Source organism: Scleropages formosus, chromosome 23 (assembly GCF_900964775.1).
Source record: "Scleropages formosus chromosome 23, fSclFor1.1, whole genome shotgun sequence".
Classification (NCBI taxonomy): Eukaryota; Metazoa; Chordata; class Actinopteri; order Osteoglossiformes; family Osteoglossidae; genus Scleropages; species Scleropages formosus.
In genome coordinates, this window is record NC_041828.1 from 1,921,700 (window position 1) to 1,940,514 (window position 18,815).

At 54.3% G+C, this 18,815-nt stretch overlaps 1 protein-coding gene across 1 annotated transcript in view; it reads left to right on the forward strand.

The window, feature by feature from the left end:
- Positions 1–6,190: 6,190 nt before the first annotated feature.
- The window catches only part of rims3 (regulating synaptic membrane exocytosis 3), a 33,442-nt gene continuing 20,817 nt past the window's right edge, over positions 6,191–18,815 (forward strand). Inside the window, exons 1-2 of the mRNA XM_029248281.1 lie at positions 6,191–6,582; positions 15,736–16,039. Coding sequence (XP_029104114.1) covers positions 15,766–16,039 — 274 coding nt within the window. The 5' untranslated portion in view covers positions 6,191–6,582; positions 15,736–15,765. The remainder of the gene's footprint in view (positions 6,583–15,735; positions 16,040–18,815) is intronic.

The window sequence follows — 18,815 nt, forward strand, 5'->3', positions numbered from 1 at the left end:
GGTGCGTCACTTTCTGTTGTTAAATGAGATGAGTTACTCTGCATACCGAGCACTATTTTAAGGCCCCCCCACTCGAGATGGAGCGATACAGCAGCCACACATAAAAAGGAAAGGCACAAACAAATATGTGAGACATAAATATTTCCTGCAGGAATGCTTGGCCTGGTCCCGCACGGCCAGGGTCTCGTGCGCTCAACATTTCTGTGTTTGGGCAAAGGAGGTCTGCCAGTGGCGCAGGAGCGCGATCCTCTCGGTAAGTGAGGCGTCGAGGCCTGAGAGAGCCGCTCATGGGAGCCGCGTCGCTAACAAGTGGCACCAGTTAATGGCACCGGCTACTTGTGCCTCATTAATCCCATAACTGCAAAGGAGGACCTCGCTGGGCAGCTTTCCCTGCAGAGCCTCTGCAGGAGAAGGAGCCATTAAGGGTGGGTGTGTGTGTGTGTGTGTGTGTGTGCGAGAGTGTGTGTGCCACCCAGTAATGATCCATCGCGAGAATGTGTGTTTATTCACTAGTGTTTCCATCGGAGTGCCGGTGTCGCACAGCCCTTGCGTTGTGGGCGCCCCTATGGGTTCAGATCTGGCCTTAGTGTGTGTGGAGTCTGCATGTTCTCCCTGTATTCATGCGGGTTTCTTCCCACAGCCCACTGAATCTGTGACTCTAAATAGCGTGTAGTGTGTGTGTGTGTGTGTGTGTGTGTGTGAATGAGTGATTGCCCTGCGATGGACTGTAGTCCTGTCCAGGGTTTGTCCCGTGCTTCTGGGATAGGTGCTGGACCACTGTGACCCTGCATTGGATAGGTGGCTCTTGATAATGGGAGGATGGCTGAAACGGTTCCTATTGGCCATACGGTTAGGGTCGGGTTTATGTTTAGGGACGGTGTTCGAACCTCATCTCCACTGCCCAGGTGGTTGACCACAGTTCTGTAGGAATAAGAGCCCGGGAACAAATCTCTGATCCTCAGTCAAGAGCGCAGGATGCACATGTAGCGTTGGGGTAGAGCAGTCACCTCCTTACGAGAAGGTTCCTGGTCTGAATCCTTGCTCATTTGGAAGAGTAATTTCTTGAGCGTTGCACATGCCGTGACGTGAGTGAACAGATTGTTGTTCTGCCTTTAGAAACAAAGAGCTGCAATGAAGCCCCCACTGATGCCTTAGCGCTCAGCGATGGATTAGCCCGGAATTTTCTGCTTTTCTGCGCTACTCGAGTGGTCCCATTTCCAAGTGAGTTGTTTCAGAACGTTCCTTGGCTCCTTGCAAATAGTGACAGAGGATTGGAGAGTGGAGATTAAATTAAATCCTGGCTGCTGGGAGTTCATTTCATGAATAGGAGAAGGAAGAGCATAAATTTAGGATGACAGTATCTTACCCACAATGCATTGCTGTGAAAAAGTGGCATAACATGCGTCTCAATCCGTACGTGCACATCACATCATATTTGCATCTGTACGCACTAAGTTTCAGGGCATGTTTCATGTTTTTCGTATTGAGGACGTCTGTTCCGTAGAGCGTATTGATTTGCCATCAGACCAACCGTGAGTGGGTACAGCAGGCCTGGAGGAAGCAGCTGCACCGGCAGTAAAAGAAATTTTATTTCCAATTACAAACATAAAGGCAGCTGTCATCTTGCTGTGTCTGGTGCTTTTTTGATTATGTTTGTTTCAGTATTACTAAACAAATGTATTTGTTTTGGGGGCAGATTGGGACTGCTTGAGAGATGTTTTCTTCTTCAGCTTTGTTGTGGACTCCTCGTGTTTGATGATATGTTCTGAGTTTTTCTTGTTTTACCAAGAAAGCAGTTCTCTGTTTTTGTCATTGTCATGTTTGAAGTGGAAGTTGTTTTTCGGAGGATATGTATTTGTGTTTCACAATGCTTTACTAACGTTTAATAATTGCAAAAAAAATGTGGTTCTGAGCTGGTGGTCTCTCTCAATGTGCAGAAGGGCCATAAGCGGGGTCACTTAACAAGCCGTCACTTTGTTTTATGGTTCTTGTTCTCCTTTCGGTGGCTTTGCTGATTATTTTGTAATATTGATATGTAGTGACTGGAATCTGTTGATGAAGATGCTTTATTGTTTAAATAATTATTTAGGGCATGAGTTCCTTCGCTATGTGACCGATTCTGCATTGAAGTTGCATGGATCACATTGAAGTTGCATGGATCACATTGAAGTTGCATGTTTTGTTTTTACTCGGAAATTTTTTTATCTCTGTGCCGTTTTAAGTGACAGGTGTGTTGAATTTGAAAACTTTGTTCAATAAAGTGTGGGAGAAATAAAAAGTGGTGCTGAGCCAGATGTCTCCAAAGGGGATCAGGTCGCCAAGGAAGGGTTGGTGCTGGATGCCGGACGGGTCGTGGTTCCAGGAATGAGCAGTAAAGCACAGATGAGCTCTGTCCCTCAAGGCTAACAGGTATCAGCAATGAAAAGGCGAATGGATCCACCTGGCCGGTGGAAAAGAGCTGGAACGGACTCTCCGGAAGAAGCTTTACCTGCCAGATGCCCATCCGTTCCAACCTGTGGTGCTGGAGTCAAGGATACTGTAGGAAACGTAGCTCAACTTGTTTCTTCGATGACATATTATGCTCATGCGGGGTCAAAGTCGAACCCCTGTCATCGTGCTACAGGTGCCGCTAGCGGAGCACCGTTCCCACCCACGTCGAGAGAATCCACGGAAATTCGGCCTCGGACGCCCAACAAGGTAAAATCCCGACCTGACACGATGCAGCGTTGCCACGGAGCACCGCGAGATGACGGTTGCACAAACAAACGTGCATGAGAACACGATGTTCAGCCTCACTTGCCCACACCTCCTCTGACACGCTCGTCCTGCCGCACCGCAACTCCCTGGGAGCTATAAATACTGCGCCGAGTTTACCGTGCTGATGTGCCATGACCGTAGTACTCCTGCCAAGCAGATTGCAGCCCCTTCCGATTCGTCCAAGTCGGCGAGTGGCACAAGCCAAGGCGCGGAGGAGGAGATGCGTTGTGCTCCAGCAAAGCGTCTTCTGCCACACGTGTGTTTGCCTGCGCACGGGACGCCGGGCCGCGCGCAACGTGGGGACGAGGGCTTGGATGCGGAGGCTGTTTTTCGGTACGGCTTTTCCGCGAGTCTCCGGGCCGGTGTTAGGAAAGCGTTCGAGGAACATTACACAATCTTTGCAGTGTGGGAGAGAGGGAGCGCGAGGGGGCCGACGTGGTCGCAGCTGGTGGTCCCAGCGGCCCAGCGTCCAGCACTTGTCATTGCCGCAGCGCTCTAATAATAGTGCGGCGCAGGGGCGTCACGCCAAGGCCTGTCGTATCGGAGCGCGGAGCAGCCACCCGGCACCTCCCCGATAACCTTTTTGCATCGCTGCACATTAATTACCTGGAGCTGCGCGGCTGTTGCCGAGTCCCTCTTATGTCAAAGAAAATGAAAGCGGTGCGGAGGCTTCGCCGCACTCCGCTGGCGGTGGAACCGTGTGGAAACGTACAACTTGGGCAACGATTCACGCAAACTTTGCCATTTAAAAAGGGCAATCGGCACATTGTTCAGACACGCCGCTGATGCCGCCTTTTCAGCGGCGATAGTTGTCCACCGAGGCGGATGTTTCAGTCAGGAGCCAGTGACCGCGATCGCTGTACTGCGGTGCCGGTTTTGAGCTCCACTCCCCTGGCACCGAGTACCATGATTCACCACACTTGGCTCTGCTGGCGGCTACATCGGTGTAGGGTGCCGGATGTATGACAGCGGTGGCTGTTACCTGACCCAGCCTGTCCCTGCTGGTCGGGGGGTCGACCGTCCTTCCGCGGGAGCGCGAACCCAGCGCCAAATCCCGGACACTCGGCCGCTTTACCGAGGGCTCAAGGTGCGCATGCAGCGTGGGGGTTCCAGCAGTCGCCTTACATCCAGAAGGTCCTGGGTCATCCACGGTGTCCTCTGCAGTACCCTTGAGCAAGGTACTTACTCTGAACCGACGTACCTTGTTCTACAGAGCAGTAAATTGGCATAAGAATGTTAATGTTCCCAAACCCAACAGTGTAAACAGCGTTGAGGAAGGGGTAAATAATAACAATAACCAACAATAATATTGTGCACCAGAAGATGCGGGACCTGTGGAATCATCTCCTCCCTCTTCTCGCCAGACTTCTCTCTGTTTACACAGCCAACAAGTAGCGAGCGCCGCCTGTTTCTCTCCCGCTTGTTTACTCTCAGTTTACCGTGCCAGTAAATAAGGAGCAGGAGGCCTTTCTTCCAGCCGTACCGGGGACACGCGGGCTCCCGCTAAAGCAGGTGTTTTTATTGGCGGGGGGACGTGAGGAACGGCCCCCGCCACCTCGGCGCAGCTCAACCGCCAGCGAAGGGCTCCCCCCCCCCACTCTCTCCTTCCCCACCAATAAAAGCTGACATGAAGAATGGCGAGAATCACAGGCGCGTCGTGGTCGTTATGAAACAGAAACGAAGTAAATGAAAAATGTCATTGCCGAGAAATGAGCATAATGATCAATATTGCGGTAACGGACGTGTCGGTGGCCCTCGGGCGGTGCCGAGCGCACTACTGTCTGAAAAGTCCCTTACCGCGGTGAGTACGAGTGCATACCGAGGCTCGTGCGTCGCCACTGTAATTACCCTATCAGTGGTGCTAAGTGGTAAGTTTGCGCTCTCAATTTGGTGGGGGGGGGGGGGGGGGGGTCCTGTTCTGAGTCAAAAGCGTTATTTTTAGCTTTGAACGTGTCTGTCTGTGAATCACACGGGAGGGACTCAGTGCTGGGTCGTGGGCTCGTCGCCGCCGTCGCATTCGGGCTCTCGGGGTGCCCCGGTACGCATCGCAGGGGGTCCGCCGACCGAACGCGGACCCCGCTGACCCCGGTGAGTCACGGCAGCTTCGCGGCAAGCGCTCAGAAGCAGTGCTGCTCGTTCCCCCTGAGCAGCAGCAGAGGGCGGTTAAGGAACCGCCATCCGAGTCTTCGGACACGGTGACGCACCGGAGCGATTACCCAGAAACCCTTCACGAAATATCGAGCGGCATAAACCATGGACGTGCGCAATGGAGGGTGAGGGAGTATGCTGAATATGCAGCACATTGTAACAAAGAGGGGGGTTGTGGGTAAACTACACTGCCATACAGTAATAAGAAATACACGGTAAATAATGAATATCAGTAAATCATGGTCGGGAGGTGTGTGACCAAAGTGCACAAACACTCACCACCTCAGGAGAGGTGCATAATGAGCGTTCCCATGATTTACCGCTCATACAGCAGGGTGAAGAGCTCGGGTTGGACGCACAGAAACAGGGGTCAACTTTTGTCCCTTGGGATCAATGATCGGCCGCACGGGACTCCTCGGAGAAGAGATGCACCGAAGACGAGCTCTCGGAGGAGCTGCAGAGAAAGATCCGGAAAAGATCCCCAAGCGTGGCGCCGTGTCCAAAAGAACTAGGAGTAGAACTGCTGTCGGGGAGGTTTCCCATCACTCTGTGTGGCTGTGAGAGCTGGACAGCGGAGCAGCAGGACAGCAGAAGCGTGCGCGTGCGTGTGCGGGCAACCGGAGGACGCTCCCGAGGACGCCGTGGACGGGCGGGAAAACAAGCAGATGGACATCGGGTCAAGTGAAAGGGCGTCTCTCACCGGAAGCGCAAAGGACGGGACCGAAGTCGTCACACTCTGGATTGTCCCGGACACACCCATTTCGACTCTGGGGACGCAAGGGGAGGACAGAACTTTCTGGAAGGACTCGTGGTCAACAAGAATCTCAGCAGCACTGAAGCACGGTAGGGTATTCTTACCTGAGTAATTCAGGGTGAGTACCTTGATCGAGGGGTGGGATGTGAACCCAGGACCTTCTCCTGTAAGGCTACCTTAAGTGATAGCATGGAATATGAAGGGTGGTTTTGCAGCACGTTCCCCTTTGGTGCATCTTTCATATTTTTGTGCAGACAGTGACCTTTTTGGGGGGGGCACCTGTAGTCACCAAACAACGCCCTCCCCCCGAGTCACGGATGGCTGGACAGGCCTCTGCAGGTGTGGTCCTCACGCATGAGACCAGGGTGACAGCGGGGGACTCCGCTGTTATGTCTGTTAAAGAGACCCCCTGTCGCTCGTCCCCCCCCATCCACCCCACCCCACCCCACCCGCGACCAAATGCCATTAACTGCTGCATCGGTGTCGTCGCTGTACGGCTGCGCGGCCACACCGCTGCTCCGCGGGGATAAGTGGGTCAGGTGCGTAACCATGGAGACGAGTTAGCTGGGGGGAAGGCTCGCGCTCGGCTCGGGCTCCGGATCGCTCTCGCGCTCGCGCTCAAGGAAGAAGGCAGTGCCGCCGCGCGCGCAGCAGCAGCACCAGCAGCACCAGCAGTAGCAGCAGCAGCGCGAGACCCGCAGCCGCCCGTCGCGCGCTGCCTGCCTGGTTGCTGGTTGCGGAGCCGCGCGGCAAAACAAGAAGGACGAGACGAGAAGAGAAGAGAAGAGCGAGAGAAAGACGTGAAAATGACGAGATTTCCAGCGAGCGACCGGACACGAGGGGCTGTTTGACGAGTTCCATCTCCGTCCGTCCCGCCCGCGCGCCCGCCTGCCTGTGCACGTGAGACCCTGCAGCTCGCGCCGGTCAGTCGGTGTCCCGCCGCTGCTGCTGCTGTGATGCGCTGATGATGATGATGATGATGATGATGATGTTGATGATGTTCATGGTCACAGCAATGATCGTTGTCGTTGTTCCCCGTGATTGATTAAACGGCCGCACCGTCCGCAGCGCTACCGCTGTGACAAACATGTTTTTCCCACTTAGTTTTACGCTGAAACAACTGACAAGTTGCTCGCGCCCCGGATCGCGTGCACGCGCACGCGCACCGACACGCGAACACGCGAACATGAATGTTGTCGTCTGTGGCGCGCACTTCGGCGATTTGCACCACTTTATTCTTCACTCTTTTACACGAAAGCGGCTCTAAATCGCGGGAAACTCCGTGTGTGTGTGTGTGTGTGTGGGGGGGGGTGGGGGGTCCTGTTCAGCGATCCAATATTGATTAGCCTATCGATTATCAGCGCATCGATCATTTATAGGAGCGTTCGATGTCTCTCCTCCTGCTCCGCTCCCTATTCACTGATCACTGTTTGCTACAAACTGATCGATTATTGACATTTATTGATCATATATCGTCATCCACTGCTATGGAATGATCAGTTATTGCGGAATATACAGTATTGATCATGCATGATACATATTTATCATATATTGCTTTAAACGTTATATACATCGGGGTGTTCATACATGTTTATTACAGTATATGATCAATTTATACATGACGAATTGATGAATATGCATGTTTACAATATAATCATACTTTATTGGCAGCCACTGATCGTGTATTTAGTTTGATTTGGGTGCAGCAGCTGTTTCTTGGGCCTTTCCTCCCTGAACCGCTTCTCCGTCTTTCATCTCGTTCACCTGTCGAACGACTACTTTACAGGGCGACAGGCAAACGACGACTGACAGCTGGGGGGTGGGGGGGAAATTCAGGGTAAACTTGTGTAGCACAATATCAGCGATACAGCTGTTTTACTGAATAGTGCGATGTATAAATCACTGCTTCCTACTCGTGGCCTATGGGTCGCTCATAAATTGGAGTCCTGGTGGCCGACGACTCCGGCGATGACCGTAAGCCGGTGAGAGCCGTACCGCCGACACGCTGCACTGGGCGCGCGGAGCAAGTTCGCTCCTTTACCCGCGTTTCCTGAAATTACACCAGTTCGTGGCTTTTTAAAGGTGAGATGAATGCTGCCTGATCGATGCTGTCGATCATGAACTGTGGATGGAGGGATCCGCCGCGGCAGAGCCAGGCCTCGTACCAAAGCCCGGACGGAGACGCGCGAGGGAACGCGGCTTGGGACGCCAGACCCGCTGCGGATCTGCTGAGGATCAAGAAGAAGATGTGTTACATGAGTCTGTTTCAGGCCCCGCTCATCTCCACGGTCCTCCGGTAGAACTGGGTTTGCTCCACATCAGCATCCCTGTGTCATGAAGCAGTAATTTTATTGAGCAGGAAGTCATTTCACCCGGTGGACACGGTGTAAGGTCGTGGTAAAAGTGGCTGCACTTTGGAAGAACTGATCCGGGGAGAAGCTCATGTAACGTTTCTTCCTTTTATTGAAGCATTTTATAATTAATGCACTGAGCTCCTTTTGTACACGTGCACGAAGCCGATCCCCTCTGGAGAGGTGGTTTGCGAACGGAGCCGTGATTAGCGTCTTCCAGAGATGGGCGAACGGAACGGCCAAGTCACACCAGTGACTCAGAGGCGCGTATCAGCCGCCGAGAGGGACGAAACCCAAGCGTACGCCGGTCTGCTCCTTCACCGACAGCCGGCTGTCACAATCCGTCGGGGGTCGGCAGAGGGAGGGGGGCCTAAGCCAAGCTCGTTCACGGTGTCCTCCGCGTTGTTACTACGTCTTCCCTGCTCTGCATGGCACCCTCTGGAAGGCTGGTGAAGAGCCGTCAACGGACCCTTTCTGGCATCCCGCATCTGCAATGAGCCGTCAATCAAGGCTCTTTACTCTAAACTCACTTGAAGACGCAGAGGGAAGAACAGTCAAGGTCCATAAACATCGATTCCAAGGAAAATAAATAATTTTTTTGTGCTCAATGAGTCATGTTCAGGTCAAAAACTGTATGGGAAATCTCTAGAAATGGGTGTCAGACCACCATGGAGGAACTTGTACAACTTATCTCCTCGTCGTCCGTGGTGCTGGTGTCTTTGGCTTTGTTCGAACTTGGAAGACCATCAAAAAGGTCCATATTTACTAGAGTTTTCAACATTTAAACTCTTTCCAAATTGAAATGACTCAACTGATCGCAACAAAATGACTTTTCTCACGACTGTGCGCCTGACTGAGAGCACCGAGAAACCCATGACTTTGTTCTCACCCTGTGGACTCCAGTCGTTCGTTCATCTTGGGCCGCATTTACACTGTCCGCTAAATACATGGACGTGGATCGTTTTTCCATTTTACTCGTATTAACGTGGTCCGGTGTCATTAACTCGGCGGCACCGATTTCTACAAAAAGCGGACATTGATTGGTCTTCCCTACTGGTTAAATAACGTGCGCATCCACCTTTAGATTCAGGACAGGATCGATGCCTTGGAGACACGGCTGTGGAGCGGCGTTGTCCCTCGTCCCCAAGTAACGCAACCTTCTCAACTTGGCTCCTCGGCAGGAGGACATTGCAAGGCTCCAGACTGTATTGTCATGTTCTAGATGCTCAGCTGCGGTAATGTTCTGCAGGAACCACAGGCACTCTAACGCCGAATGGTTCCATCGCTTTCATATCCGTGTGAAACGTGCACGTATTTTACTGCCATGTCCGGAGTCCATCCGTTCCATCTGACTTCATGGTTGGTGCAGTGCAGCCCTTTTCATTACCCTGCCAGGTGATCATCTGCTTCCTCTCATGGCCCTCTGGCCAAAGCCGTGTCTTCCGGGATGGCGCTGCTTCGGTGCACCGTGGAACATGTTTGCACCGCACCGTTTTGGAAGCGAAGGGCCAAAAGCGCCCATTTCTCCATGGCCCTCGCGAAGGCACAGACCTCGGTGCTGTAGGGTGCAGGCATGTAGTGAGTCTCCAATCCGGGGAGAACTGGAGGACTTCCTCACGGAGGAGTGGTGTAGCGGTAGCAGCCATGCGGAAGAGGGGCAGATGCTCGACGACTCCATGCCGCGCGTCTAGATCCGGTTCTGTCCGCGCTCGGCTCCTTCGTCCACCATGTACCGCACGGCTCACGAGCGCACACCTTCCCGAGGATTCAGTCGTAGCCCTCGACGCTCGTGTTCAGACACTGCTGTGGCAGACAGCGGAGAGAAAACGACAGAGCGCATCGACAGGGAAGCCAAACCTGGCTGCCGTCCACCCTCCTGCAGGTAATGCTGGAGTCAAAGCCAGAACTGGCATGCAGAAGGGCGGCAGTAAGACACACACACACACACACACACACACACACACACACGTGCTGTGCCGCGGGTGAAGCGCCTGTGCACCGAGCGCATGCTGCGATCCCACCAGGTGATGCAGCAACTGAGATCTAAAGGCTGAATATGAAGCGCTGCTCAGGTCTTCGAGGCTGGAAGAGATTCGCGGAAGCGGGGGGGCAGAGGAGCACACGCAGACGCGCGGTCCGGCCGCGTTCTTGGCTACAGACGACGCTCGCGGTCGCGCCGAATCGCGCGGGAAGTCCTGCACGCTCACGCTAGCCTCTCGAGGCCTTTGCGTTTCGAAGTCCAGCACACGGATCCTCAGCGCTGTCGTCGTGCAGGTACCGCTCGCTCTTGACGCTTCCGTTCGACTTAACCAGATCGCGAAGAACACATTTACATACCTTTTGCGGCTCCTTCGCTCCCGCATGGCCGGGTTCGAAACATCCGCTCGTTCTCAGCAGAAAAATTAAGATCGATAGTGATGCTCAGCATCTCAACGTTCACGTGGCACATGGCTATTAGGAGAAATGCTAAGGACTGAAGTAACATGATTTGGACCTCCGTTCGAACCCCCACCCTCCTCCGCCGGCACTCTGATTCTGGGTGATTCATGGTGATTTCGGGTTTCCGCTTTACCGATGCGTACAGCAGTAACGATCCGCCGGGGCTCTCAGGTTCGACATCTTCACGAGTGACACAGCAGCCGAGGGTCACCTGGGAACTGAGCTCCTCGGCCTGATCCTCAGGACCCTGAAGCACCTGCACCACCTGCAGCCCATAAAGCCCGACCAGCGCTTTTCATAACAGCGTCCAGAATTACACGTTGGTTGCCTAGGTGAGAGAACCCTGGTGAACAGAGGTCAGACTGGAGATATAAATGGAAAAGAAGACGCTGGAGGGCGTTAAACTCATTCGGCGACACCAAATATGCGAGGAGTGTGTGGGGCCAAAAAAAACCCCGGTAAATATTGGGCGATAAAACGCAGTGTCTGAGACACTTTTAAATTTTTAATCGTTGCACTTGCATCCGCTTTGAAGCACATGAAAGAGATGCATGTTCGCTCGAAGGAGCGGAGCTGGAGCCGTGTGCTGAAATATTCAGGAGAACAATTTGGGTGAAACCTGAGCTTCTGTGAGTGTTTCGGTAAATAAAATTCATCTCCTTCATTAAAGGGCGATACTGTGAATATTTAAAGCGAGGGGGAGAAAACAATAAATAAGTAATAAGCGTTTACTCCAAGAGCAGAACGAAATCCTCTTCCGAGGTTCGTTTCCTGGGTCTTTCCCGGTAAAAACGTTGTTTATAAAGCACCTTCTCACAATAACGGGTCCCTCAGGATGCGGCCGTCTAGGAAAGCATCTCGTATAACGTCGCGGTTAGTAACTTTTCTTACGAGTGTCTCGCAGCACTTCCTGTGCCGCCACACGTTTCGCACACTGACCGCTCGCGCGGGCCGCCACCCCACCTCCGAACACACACGCGGGTGGGGGCAGGGCGACCGCGCTCTCACTCTCTCGTGGATATTAATCAGCCTGCTCCCTGAGAGATGTTAACGATAATCTACCATTGGCCAGCTGGCAGTGTCTTTGAAGTGAAAATGAAAATAAAACACAAAGATGTTTATCGGAGTAATTAGTTTAGGTAATCCGTTCCCCCTCCCCCGGGCGGCCGCCACCCTTCAGCTGAGAACCCTGTGCCACCTTTCGGAGGAGGTGGACCACAAAACCATGGCAATGGAATTGGCACCTTTGAAGAAACCCGTCGCTAACGCTGCACGGGATGGGTTGGGGTCCTCCGTTGACCTGGAGCCGAGTACCCGAGCCCATTGGCCACACCCCTTGTCTTCTTGGCTCACCTCTGCTGCCATGCAGGACACATCTCTCCACTAGGAATTGGGTTAATCCATCCTGAGGCACTATGTCCTTCCGCTGAGCTCTTACAGCAAGGGGTCACCTGATGCTGATGGCACCTTTGGGCCAGAGGAAGGAGGAAGGTGTCATCTCGTCTCCTGGGCCAGTTGCTGTGATGGTGGACAGAAGCAGAGCGAGAAGATCCATTATGGTGACACACCGCTGGATGCGGCGGAGTCGCGGACGTATCCGGAACGTCCTTCTGTCTCCCTCGGTTCTGCAACACAAGGTCAACCATGAGACAACTTGGGTTGAATGCAAAATTAGAGCTGTCTAACAGATTCAAATGTTGGAAATGCTCCACGAAGAGCTATTTGTTGGGTTCTTAAACCTTCTAAAACGTGGATTAGTCCTCTCTGCTAAGGGGCAAGGTGGAAGTCGGCCAGGTCTTGCTGCCCGAGTTTCTCAGGCTGAGGAGACCATAAAAGTAATATTAATGTGGCTATGAGTCAGAAGATATCATAGGTCACTAGGAGAAATTATTCTGGAGGCTGCACAGTGGACCTGTAGATTGTGAGGAGGAAACGCTACTGCCATTTACAGTGGACCGTATGGGATAGAAGTAGATTTTCCGTTGAAAGACAACTGTACAAATTTTTGGAAAAAGGAGGGAAACTCGATCTGGCAACCGAGACACACATCTGAAGTGGGAGCACACACGTAAATTTCAAAGGTGCTTCTTGTGCAACTAATTTTTGTTATACAGAGGAGAGGAAAGGCGTAGGACCGAGATTTACCCTCGGGGAGGTGTAAATGGTGCAATGGGCGACTAAACGGCGCGTCTGGTGACGGCATCGGGCAATTACAGCTCCACGCTCCGCCGCGGTTTCTCGTCAAACAGGGCAACGGATCAATAAATAAAGAAGCAGAAGGGCTGTAGCCAGGCCCCATGGACTTGGAGGGACCAGATTTCTCCATGGCAACCTCAGCAGGAAGTGCTGTCTGCATTCTGCTCTGGTTCAGGGGTGGGTGATGGACAACCGCGATCGCTCGGGTTGCCATCTCAACACCTCCACCCCCGACCCGAGCGGTACCGCACGCAGATACACACACCAACACGCAAACGTGAATATGCATGTTTTTGCACTCTGAGAAACTCTTCTCAGTGGTCCCTGCTTGGTCTTCGCTGACAGCTGACTGCTGCCATCATGGAGCTCAGGGGAAGGGCCTTTCTGCTGCAGGAGGCCATCAAGCACGGACAGAAAATGCCCCTCACTGCTTCCACTGACTGTCCTGAACCAGAGACGGAATAGGGGTGGAGAGTTTGATGTGTGTGAGAGACCCCCAGGGGTCACGCCCGGCAGAATTCACACCGCTGTCCACCGTTGTCCCACTCTCCGAGCGTCAACCGCAGAGTTGAGTCCTGAGCAACGTGCCACACCAGAGGTGTAGGGAACACGTGAAGAATGGCATGCGGTGCTGTTGGGCATCTTCATGAGCTCGATGCCTCCTCAACCGCACAGGGTCTCGCTTGGTAGTACAGTCGAGATTCCAGTGCAGAACATCTCGAAAACCCAGATATCTCTTCATTAGATGTAATGGAGACCAGGAAGGGCTGGACCGTTGAAAGCAGTGAGATCACGTGCTCAGAAATAACGCAGCTCTCCTCGTATCGGCGCAGCAAGAGTAATGAAAGCGATGGTAATCTGTGTGCCAGCTTCCCATCAGGCTGCGGATACGAGTCTGTCTTTAACACCCTACAGGTTCAGTGATTAAACCACAGAAATGGAGCCTTTGTACATCAGCGGCTTCTTTGAAGTGAAGGGGAAGTCGCTGAGGAGAAGATGAAAAATCATCGAACGATGTGACTTCAGCAGCGCGGGGACGCGATGAATGCAGCAGGAGAGCTCGGCTAAATGAGGATAAATCGTTAGCTCGATGAGCGGTGCGAGAGCTGGCTTTCCGTCGCGGCCCGAAAGAGCGAGCCCTTCGCATCTTCTCAATGAGCTTTGGTAGCGCTTGCCCTGGAGGGATGGAGGGAAAATGAGAGGGAGGAAAGGAGCGGGAGGGCGAGCGAGAGCGAGAGAGCTCAATTTCTATTGCTCCTCTAACAGAATTACTCTTGTTTGCCCCTGCTCTCCCTTCTTCTCCAACATGACCCCGATCGCTCATGGCTCCTCAACTCTCTCCCTTGCGCAGCCTCGCCCTTCGACTGCCCCCGACAAACATGAACCCAGGGAGAAGGTACTGCTCTCAGTCCAATTGGATCTGAGCAAACAGCTCCTTCACGGGGTCCTGCAGAAGTTATGAACAGTGGGTCCCGAAAGACGCCCTTCGGAGGTTGAGTGAGGCTTAGAGACCCGCACGTGACTCAGCCTTCAGGGACCCGGAACTGGGCCTCGAAAGGTTTGGGGTTCGACTCTTTGCAGGGGAGCTGCCGTTGGCATTTCAATAAGCATCTGTTTGTAGGAACGTATTAAAGTACATCTTTTGAGGGTTGCGCACGCTGCTTTGCGTGAAATGAGCGCAAAATGTCAAAGGAGCGTTGGAGGGACAAGAAGATAAAGTGCACCTTGAACATCTGCGGAACACCGTAAACCCGGCGTTTCTCCGTAGACTCTTCGGTTAAGAAATCGTCCGGAAAAGAGGAAGAAAAATCCCTCGAGCCCTCGGTCGTTGATGAAATTCTCCTAAAGGTGACATGACAAAGGACAAACTCACTCACCGCCTCTCCACCTCGGGGTCGCGGCCATCCAGAGCTTATCCCGGAAGCACGAGGCGGAAGGCTAGTCGGGGTTAACCCGGGACACGACACCAGTCCGTCAAAGTGAATAAGGGAAAAACAACGACGAAGAGAAATGAATAATTGAGTGGAACTCAGGAGCTGCGTTGGCGATGTGGTCTGCCAAATGGCGCCCGCACGTTGAACGTACCCCCAGGCGGCGGGATTAATCTGCCCAGTTGTGAATCTGCAATTAAGAACCTGGTTCAGGGAAAGTTCCTACAGAGAGCTGGACGTCCTCCTCTGCGCAGATCTCTCTCGGCCCCCTCCGCCAGCCTCCAAAGTTAGTTCGCTATCCTTCTGCGGCCCCAGGGCTGCAGGCGTCACTGATGAATAATGCTGGGTGCTGTTGACTGCCGCACCGTGATAGATGTGCCGTCAGCTTTTTAAGGTCAAATGGAGAAGAAGAGTTCGCAGCAGAGCTCCTCCAGCCTGCTGAACTGCCAGTAGAGAAGGGCGGTGCAGCAGCCCCAGGCCAGTGCGGCGGTTCGAGCCGTCACCTTATAACCGAAGGGCCTGAGCTCGAATCCCCCTGCTGCTCTGGCACCCTTGAGCAAGGTGCTACTTGCCCTGAATAGATACAGTCACAGTAAAAATTACCATGCATCATGAGTAACCACCTGTCCAATGCAGGGTCCCAGTGGACGGTCCAAGTGGTTGAGAGCCCATCCAGGAGGCGTATGCTGTGGGACAGGGTACACCTGGGATGGGATGCCGTTCCATCACGGGGCAATAAGACAGACACGTACACACGCACGCACACGGACACGCATGCACAAGCACAAACACAAACTGGACCATTTACTCTCACAAACTGAGCTGAAACACATCTTTGGCCTGTAGGAGGAAACCAGAGCCCCTGGAATAAAACCGTATGAACACAAGGGAGACGTACGAACCTCGCACAGACTGAGACAGCTTCGAACCCACAGCCCAACAGCTGTGGCGCACAAGTGATACCTGTTGCGTAGCTGTGCTGCCCGAACAAAAATTACCGTGGTGTGTAAGTGAAGTGGTAAACCACCTCGCACAAAGGTGTTAGCCAAAATGGTAATAATAATAATAATAATAATAACAACACAAAAACTTACAGCCAACTGATATTCAGGCACAATTCCATCGTGAATCCTTGTCCCTCTGGTTCTGCCCTTCTCAGGTCCAGCTCCTCCCTGCCCACTGCAGGACCATGATGCTCAGCAGCTCGATGGAGGTGCCCAGCCCAGGAGGCATGAGCGCGGCGACGGCCGCCCGCAACGTGGTGCGGAGCTCCAGCATCAGCGGCGCCATGTACAGCCTGGAGAAGAGCCCCAGTGGCGGCGGCGGCGGTGGCGGCGGCGGCGCCCCGGACTCAGGCAGCCTCGCCGGCAACAAGAAGCGCCGCTCCAGCCTCGGGGCCAAGATGGTGGCCATCGTTGGGTTGTCGCAGTGGAGCAAGAGCTCTCTGCAGCTCAACCAGGCAGGTGGGTGTCGGGTCGAAGCCGCCCGCGGCCCTCTGACCCCCCCGCCCGCGTGTCGTTTCGCTCACCGATACGATGAAGTCCTTTCGCCATCGTAGCACGCCAGTGAACGCCGCGCAGAACGTTAAAAACACGGGAGCCCCACTTTTTTGAACGAAATGACGGCAGACCAGGAGCGTCCCGGTTACAAACACCGGGGCCTTTCATGTGTCGGCCCACTGATTTATTCGTTGCGGGAGCAGCAGGCTCGCGGGACGCCGGCCAGCCAGAGCCGTTTTAACCTGAGTGATTAATGGCTCTCGCGGCCGGACGCTGCGCTGCGTCTCTCTGCTTTGTGTTTGGAGGTGACAGGGTGAGCGAGGCCCGGGAACAGGTTGGCTCGTCTTCGGGCCCCGGGGGCCGTCGAGGAGTTCGGGCCCCATCAGGGACCCGGTGCTGCCAGACGCACGTCCCGGAACAGCTTCATTCTGGGCCTCGTGTGTGTAATCGCTCGGTCCGCACCACGATGTCCTGTTTAAGTGCTGCTCCTGGAGGTTCTGAGATAGCCAGAGGGCCATCTGTGTGAGTGTGTGTGTGTGTGTGAGAGAGAGAGAGAGTGCTTTCTGGGCTCAGCACTCAGAATTAGCACAAGAATCTCATTCCTCAGCGCAGTACGAGCAGAATGCAGGTCCCATTGTAGCGTCCATTGATCTCTAATAGTACCCTGCTTTACCACGCTGTCCCCGGTGAGCTTCTCTGCAAAGACAGGCACTGTGGTCGTCCTAACGCTGCTTCACACGCGCTCAGATAACGCACTGCGTCTCTCGCCCGGATGTGACCATCATCACTGCCCTCTGAGATTCCGGGGTCGACGGCGCTCTTCCTCGTGGCCGAAGGTTCTCGACCTCCAAGACCGGTGCTCCTCAGTCACGGTCGCCTGGATCGGCTTCGGGAAAGTGTTCCACAGTGGCCCGCAGTTTTGTGTCACGGGAGGCTTCAGAGCGGGGAGATGGTGTGTAAGCGCTCCTGAACGCCCTTCCCCCCTCGCTGTCGGCCGGCGTCTCGGCGTAAACACAGCTGCAGAAGCTCAGAACATTCGTCCGACCTGTCATCTCCATTCTTGCTCCACTTTCACTCCAGTCAACCTGACCTTTTCGGGGAGCTTTATCACCACAGGCGACCGGGGAGCGGGGCAAATGCAGAAGGAGGGAGGGACGGACACACACTCCCACCCACGTCGCCGTTCTCTAATGGGCGGCGATACCCGAGCGGTTTGCGGGAGTCTCCTCGCTCCTCAGAACCGCAACACCTGGCCGATGTAGGCAGTGGTCTTACTAGAGCTAAGGCACGGCCTCGTTCTCTCATTGTCACGGTAGTGGGCTCGTGCGGAGGGGACCGGAACTCCGGCGCAAGAACAGGGTCCCTTTCTAAAAGGGACTCAAGGTCCTTTGGCTGCAACGTCTGTGGAAATACAAGTGGAAATAGGCGGAAGTCTGAGACGTCCCTAAAAGCCTGTCGGTTTCGCGCATCGTAGACGTCTCCTGCCGCACCTCAGGACAGGACAGAAATCAAGGAGGGGCGGGGAGGGAGGGAGCGAGGGAGGGAGCGAGAGCCCACAGACAGTTAGCTCATCCTGTTCCGTGCCAGCGGTGACATCATGACCATATGGAGTCGTGGCGCTGCCGTGCTTTACCGTGTCCTGCGACTGGGCCGGGAGCCGCCCCTGTCCGCCAGGACGCCCCGGCACACCCCCCCCTCCCTGGGACCCCGGTCAGTCCCGCCGGACACCCTCTGCAAGTTCAGCCCGGCTGGGCTTTCGACGGCGCAGCCGACGTGCCGGTCAGGAAAACCAGTTTCTGGCGAAGGCTTTTCGCGGGGGCGACGGTGGCTGAGCGAGAGGAGCTAATCGACCGCGTTCGCTCGCTCGCTAAATTTAGATGTTCCGAGCTGACGGAGGACGGCGTGGGGCCCGCCAGTCAACACACCTGGGAGAATCGCCGTCTCTCTCTGTCCATTATTATCATCAGCTATATCCAGGCACCACCCGCACACTGCTGGAATAAGTCACACTGCCAGTGTTTGTGTGTGTGTGTGTGTGGAAGGGGCGTTTCAGCTCAATTACAGTTACAATAGCTGTGGCGAATTACACTCATTCTATCTCATCTCCGCAAAGAGTATCAATTAAAGCATTATTCATATCGAGAGTGTGTAATTCAAACTGCGGGCGTCCCATTAGCTGGGAGCCACGGGGGTCGGCCGAGTTTCAGCGGACTCCAGGTCCCCACACACACGCGCACACACACACAGACACACACAATTCTCGAGGGTCTCACTCCAAAATACACCGGCCCCGCAGCGCATTCCACAAGGTCCATTCGACCGGCCTTTTGAGCGGACACCCCCTGCCGACGCACCTTTCGAAGAAGGTTAGAAAAGGGTAGGCTGTCCGCAGGGGGCCCTCAGCGCTGGGCAAACGCACTGCAATCCAGCTGCTTTTCGCTGAGCGCACGCACATCTGTTCCGCAACTTTGCGCCCTTCCCGCGTGGCTCTCCTGCACTTTTCACCCATTTCGCCAAATGAGCGGCTCGCTGCTCTTTCTTCCTCCTTCTCCCGATTCCGCCGCAACCGAACCGGCTTTTTTCGCTCAACACGTCCGCTGCCGCAGTGTCACACGTCGACAGGACGCATGTCGCCCTTTCCTCGGTCTGGCAGGGAGCAGAGAGCCGCCGTAAAACACACCTGACCGGCCGAAAACGGTGCCTCGCTTGTGGTCGTTCCGCGGGGGCCCGGTTGGGCGCC